Source organism: Cibotium barometz, chromosome 3 (assembly GCF_041138505.1).
Source record: "Cibotium barometz isolate CiBa-2024 chromosome 3, ASM4113850v1, whole genome shotgun sequence".
NCBI classification, from domain to species: Eukaryota; Viridiplantae; Streptophyta; class Polypodiopsida; order Cyatheales; family Cibotiaceae; genus Cibotium; species Cibotium barometz.
The window spans coordinates 20856566-20862487 of record NC_141048.1 but is presented as its reverse complement, the minus strand read 5'-3'; the positions used below and the strand labels follow the sequence as shown (position 1 = coordinate 20862487).

The window sequence follows — 5922 nt, the reverse complement described above, 5'->3', positions numbered from 1 at the left end:
ACCTAATCCTTACACACATGGTGAACAATAAATGGTGAGCAAACTCTTCAATGCTACACATCGTGGAAGTGGGTAGCCAATAACTCATCAAATGGTATGTAATCTTGTCAATGGTACACATCATGTTTGTATTGAATATCTTCAATATGATATGGACATTGGAGGAGGTCGTACTACCTAGAAAATGGTCCAGAGATAGCCCAAGGGAACTATGATATGGACATTGGAGAAGGTTGTAACTAGAAATTGGTCTAGAGATAGCCCACAAGAATTATGATGAATTGCCCAATCTTTGCATTTGAGGAAACACAGATTTTCATAGAGAATCTAGGGGAGAAATCCTTTTTGTGGTGGTCATCCAAGATAAGGTTATAGGATTTAATGAATAATAAAAAGGGATCTAAATGGACAAATGAATAATTCAATGCTAAACGAAGGAGAGAAGAATTTGAGTTTAATGCGAAGGTGACTTGTTGATGCGATTTCACACCATGTGAAAAAGATAAAGGGGGACCCTCAAATCACTTGCACAAGATGGCCATGGTGACAAGTTAATCCAAAAAGTCAAATTTGAAAAAAAAAAACCAAAAAAAAGGTATGTCCTAATTAATTATTCATTAACATTAACCTAGCTTTGTAAAACAAAAAGAAAGCCTTCTTCAAGAAAATTGTAACATACTTTGTGTGCTCATGTAAACATCACATATTGCATACATTTCAAATGGCTAGAATGATGATAGACGTTTTGCATTCACTTTGCATTTCTACACAATGTGTGAAGTAGACCCAATCCTTTCATACACAATAAACAAATGAATTAAAAGCAACCTTGTCAATCGTACATCATGGAAGTGGGCAGCCAAGAATTTATTGAATATTTTTCTTTGAGATCCTCCCATGGATGCAAAGATGGGAATGTGATGGTAGTTTTGAATATCTTGAGTATGGCATGGACATGATGGCCCACACAAAATATGGTACATTGCCCATTCTTTACATTTAAAGCAAAATATGGTTACATTGCCCATTCTTTGCATTTAAAGCAAGGCATAGATTTTCCTACCTTATTTATTATGTGTAACTTTGGACGCATGTGCCATAGGTAGTCCTTGCTATAGTTATGGTGGCATAATATGCCATACAATACTCACTCCAATCTTCTACAAAGAGTGATCCCATCTCCAATGGGCACCATGCTGATTTCTATGCGGGGATCACAAGCAAGAGCCTTGTTGAGCTCAAGCACAAAAGGCTTGTAGTATTTGACATACTTGGGAAATGGAGTGTCATCCGGGGCAGCCACGGAGCCATTCCACAATGTGTTGTCATACCCAATCAAACCACCCACCTTCACTAGCTTGATTATCCTCTCATGGTAATGCAAATAATTGTCCTTATCAGCATCCACAAACACGAAATCGAAGAAGCCAATGTTTTTCTCCTACAGTTCAAGTAAACCCATAAACATAAATTAGATTTGGATTGTGGGTGGAGCTTGCTTTGCTCCCAAGTGAAATGAAGTCAATTTAATTGGAGTTAATGTAGTCAATTAGAACCGAGGTTTCAATGGTGGGTGAGGCTATAGTGAAACAAAGTTAAGTTTGGATTGATTAGAGTTGGTAGTCAATTGGAACAAAGATGTGGATGGGGGGTGGAGCTATTGAAGTTAGATTTAGGTTAGTTAAAGTTAGGACCATAATAGATTAGCCCTCACTCGCCAATGAAGATACAGCCTAGCGGTAAGGTGTTGAAGTTTCATGCAAGAGCTGTTGGGTTCAAAACCTGCTAGCTGATTGACTGTGGCATGAAAGCACACGCACACAAGCACAACAAACCAAAAAAAAAAAGATTAGCCATTTTCAAAAAAGAGGAGGAGAATCCTATAAAGGGAGGGCGGCCCGGGAGGTTGTGTGTCTCCCTCGCCCAAGCTTAGGGATTTGAATTTTTAAATTTAAGGACATGCAAAATTGCAGCTGGTTTTTGTCAATTCGAGCCGTGAAAATTACACTAGAGGACATTTTTTTCTGACATTGGTCCACCCCATCCATCTCCCCACTCCCGCTCTTTCTTTTAGGGAAAATTTCCGGGCCATACGTGGTCGTGTGTGAAGGCCCTTAATGTGGTCACTAAAGGACATGTGTGAATATATTCCAACCAGGGTTAAGGTACACTAGTGCTAAAACCAAAAGTTGCTTACATCTTGCATCAACTCTTCAAGCAAGGTAATACCCTTTCCTTCACGGAAATCTATCTTATGATGGACTCCAGCTTTCTTCAAGAAGGGGACACCGAGCTCATAGTTTTGCCTATGGATATCCATGGCGATAATCTGCCCAAAAAAAAAAAAGAGGGGTAAATTTTTAACCTCCTAAGGTTAAGGTTTTTTTTTTTAATTTCAAAAAAAAACACAGACGCAGAAGGATCACCTTTCCATCTTCTGGTAAAGCAAGGGCTGTGCTTAGGAGGGAGTAGCCAGTGTAAACACCAAGCTCAATGGTGTTCTTGGCATTTATAAGCTTCACGAGAAGCATTAAGAATTGGCCTTCATCGGCTGATGTGGTCATCAAATTCCTGTTAAAGATCAAAACCTTAATTGTAATAAGAGTAAGCTAAAAGGCAATTAATGAACTGGGGCAGCAGCTTGAATGCGATTTACAAGAGTTCACAGAAAGCTAACCAGGGGTGATTAGCAGTCATCTCTCTGAGCTCTCGGAGGGGCGCTGGCTCACGAGGGTAGACACTCGTCTCGAGAATGTACTACACAGGAAATTAAAAATTAAGCAAAGCTTAATCTCTTATTATTAGCACGTATAATGACAACATACCTGGAATAATGCATCGCTCTGCAACAGGCTTTTGTGGCCAACCCCCAAATGCCTTCCTTTCTTCTTGTCCTCCTGGTCTCCATGGGCACCCTCTGCTTGTCTCTGGGCTTGAGCACTGTCAACGTGTGCAGCCATGGTGGGTATCCCTGTCAAACAACAGCAACGGTTATGGTAAGCAAGCTGTAGACAGAGATCCACATTGAGAGCACAGAATGCGTGAAAGGGCGAGGTTAAGGCAACCTGTGGGTTGCTTCAAGGTGTGAGAAAGGGGGGGGGAAGCAAGAGGGGATGAAGAGGAGAAGGAGGGGCAAAGGCCTTGTTATACTGTTTTCTTATGAGCTAAAGGGAAGGTTTCTGCACAGACAAGTGAAAGGGGCAGGCGCACCAACACCAAAAGAGACATTTGATGAGCAGCAGGTGAGTTGTTGATGGTGGGTGGTGTTAAAGCAGGTGAATACCCAGCCCTCAAAGGTTTTCTAAAGGGGCCTTCATCACCATTTTGTCACTTTACCCTATCTTCCATACACACCCGGATCACATTGCAACAAGAAGGGTGGATCAAAACTTGTCTTTCAACATTATATCCTTAGCCACCACTCTTCTTGCATTGTGCACCTAGGGTATTGGGCACACCTAGGGTAATCTGCCCAATAAGCCCATCTTGTCCACCGCGCTCTACATTCTCCTCTACGTGCTCAACCTCTCTGACTAGGTGAAAATGGGCTTCCCTTCTCGCATTGCTTCAACTCATGGGTTTTTCACATTCATGTGCATGCCCCTCAATCTTCAATTGTTCACACACTTCTCCCTGCCCAAAGTTTTTCACATCCTACTTAGCAACCACCTCATGCCCATGTTTCCTTTACCCATTGACTAGGGAGTTTGCCTCTTAAATGAGCTAGGCGGGCAACTTTTCAACAAATCAAAAGTGTGAATCACAAGCAATTATGCCTTGTTCTCATTCAATCACATTATAAAAAATATGCCCAGACATCTCTTTTTGTTTCGTGCATCCAACTATGTAAAGGTACAAAAGATGTAATATTTCAATGCCATGTCTGTGGCAACGTAGACAATGGACTATCAAAGCTCTTCTGTGCACTGTGATGTGTAACCCTAAGCTTCCCCAGTAGTCCCCTTTTAACTCCTAGATAACAAGATGTAGCTAAACATTCATCCTCAAGATTGTAAGAAAACGATGGTAGTAACACTGCAAAGAAAATAAACATTTTTATAAAAATTAGGTGTTTTGATGTCAATGAAACACTTACGACACTTTTTGGTATGTTGTCACATAACTTGCATGCATGCATTAGAAAGAGATTAAAGAGAGGAGGCCCACCTCTCAAATCCTTCATAAGATGAGTGAATAATTATTCGAAACCTTGATTACATTGGAAAGAGGGTGGTCCAAAATATGTCCTTTCAAAAGAGAGAAAGATTATGAGGTGGCCTTCAAACTTGAGGCTTGTGGCCCACCCCTTCTATTATACATGTGCTTTCAGTATGTGCTAATATGGGAAAATCTGACACAAGGATCCCCATCCACGAATTTGCGAAAGATAATTTCTCAAGAAAAATAATTATTCTACCATTCAACTTAAGCTATTGCAACAAATTCAACATAAACCAAGCTTTAGAATTAACACATGAAAAATACTTAACTCTTGTACGACACAAACATTGGGTGCAATCTTCCTCCCTCATGTGTGGTGCCTATTCCACACACATGACTATTTTTAAGCATTCAATTGCTAAAATAGGCCAGAGCCTCCAAAAATACAAAAGTTATGCTTTTTCTTGCACGGCGCTCTCTCGTTACCCAAAATAGAGAGCTCTTCAATATTAGATTACTTGGGGCTAGAGGAAAGCTTTTAAGCTTTACAAAATAAATATTTACAAGTATATGCTTCCAGTCTAAGCTTGTAAAAATAAATAAATGGATGTGCACAAGCTAGCACATAAATACAAAGCTTGTCCAAAATAATGAATGCCTTTCAAAAATAATAACTTGTGCACTTTTACTTTAATCTTTTGAGTCCTCTTCACCTATAAAAGAACACCTATAAAATATCCAATAATAAATTGGTAAACAATTATTCCATAGGTATACAAACTATCACCCCACACATGTTCATCATGTGTAAGTACTCCAAGAATCATCCTACCATACAAACCAACCTACTACAACAAACATAGGAAGCCGCAAGCATACATCAATGTGCACCAAATGTGTGTATCAACATTTAAAATGGCATCACTCACAATATTAACATAATTTGGCATGATGCAAAGATAATCTAGGTATCTTTAAGAGGACTTACAATACATTCTTATAACATTCTCTCTTGCTTGAGATTACAATTATCCTCAATTATAGCATGATGCAAAGACAATCTAGGTGTCCCCAAATTATTTAAGAGAGTAGAATTTAATCTAGGTATCTTTAAGAAGAGGACTGACAATACATTCTTATAACATTCTCTCTTGCTTGAGATTGCAATTATCCTCAATTATAACATGATGCAAAGACAATCTAGGTGTCCCCAAATTATCTAAGAGAGTAGAATAATATTTTTAAGAGGGCTTAAATACATTCTTATAACATTTCCTCTTGCTTGAGTAGTTTGCAATTTCCCTCAATTATGAGTTTGTTAATAAGAATAGAGGATATCAAGGAAGACATGAGAATATTTCTTAGGGAGGATGGTTTTTAAAAGACAATAAATATTTAATATATTGATTGCTAGTACGACTCGATGTAATTTGCTGATCAATGATAGTATCTAGAACCAAAATTGCATTCCTCACGCTTAATGAGAGGTGGATCCTCATACACAAGATGAGTGGGAAGTAATCCCCTGAAAGGTTTAAATAAACCAATATAAAATGAATTATGAATCTGCCAATGAGAAGGTAATTCTAATATGTAAGCAATATCATTAATTTTGTGAACACCTAGTACTGGTTGTGGTCCAAAATGTAGCTTGTTAACATGTGGCAGTCTGAGTCTTAATCTTCATCGGCATCATCCTCCTTATCAAGAGTCTCAGTATATGATTTTGTATTTCTGTATCTGTCAAGAAGGCAATGCTCC

At 38.9% G+C, this 5922-nt stretch overlaps 1 protein-coding gene across 2 annotated transcripts; it reads right to left on the bottom strand.

The window, feature by feature from the left end:
• Positions 1-843: 843 nt before the first annotated feature.
• On the bottom strand, positions 844-3348 carry LOC147639827 (caffeoyl-CoA O-methyltransferase 5-like). Of its 2 annotated transcripts, none has more exons than XM_086774467.1 (6): positions 3066-3282; positions 2826-2971; positions 2678-2757; positions 2427-2571; positions 2198-2329; positions 844-1441 (listed from the first exon to the last, which is right to left on the bottom strand). In XM_086774467.1, the coding sequence occupies exons 2-6, from the start codon at positions 2958-2960 to the stop codon at positions 1148-1150; spliced, it is 786 nt and encodes a 261-aa protein (XP_086630593.1). In that variant the 5' UTR covers positions 2961-2971; positions 3066-3282; the 3' UTR covers positions 844-1147. The 2 variants fall into 2 exon arrangements, with proteins under 2 accessions (XP_086630593.1, XP_086630602.1); XM_086774476.1 differs by having other exon boundaries at positions 1002-1441; positions 3211-3348.
• Positions 3349-5922: the final 2574 nt, after the last annotated feature.

Bases quoted from the DNA above. Each gene is read 5' to 3' on its own strand.
- LOC147639827 (XM_086774476.1), bottom strand. From the start codon at position 2,960: ATGGCTGCACACGTTGACAGTGCTCAAGCCCAGAGACAAGCAGAGGGT. The intron at 2,758-2,825 runs GTATGTTGTCAT...TTTCCTGTGTAG, and splicing joins AGAGCGATGCATTATTCCAG to TACATTCTCGAGACGAGTGT. The intron at 2,330-2,426 runs GTGATCCTTCTG...TTTTTTGGGCAG, and splicing joins CTTTACCAGAAGATGGAAAG to ATTATCGCCATGGATATCCA.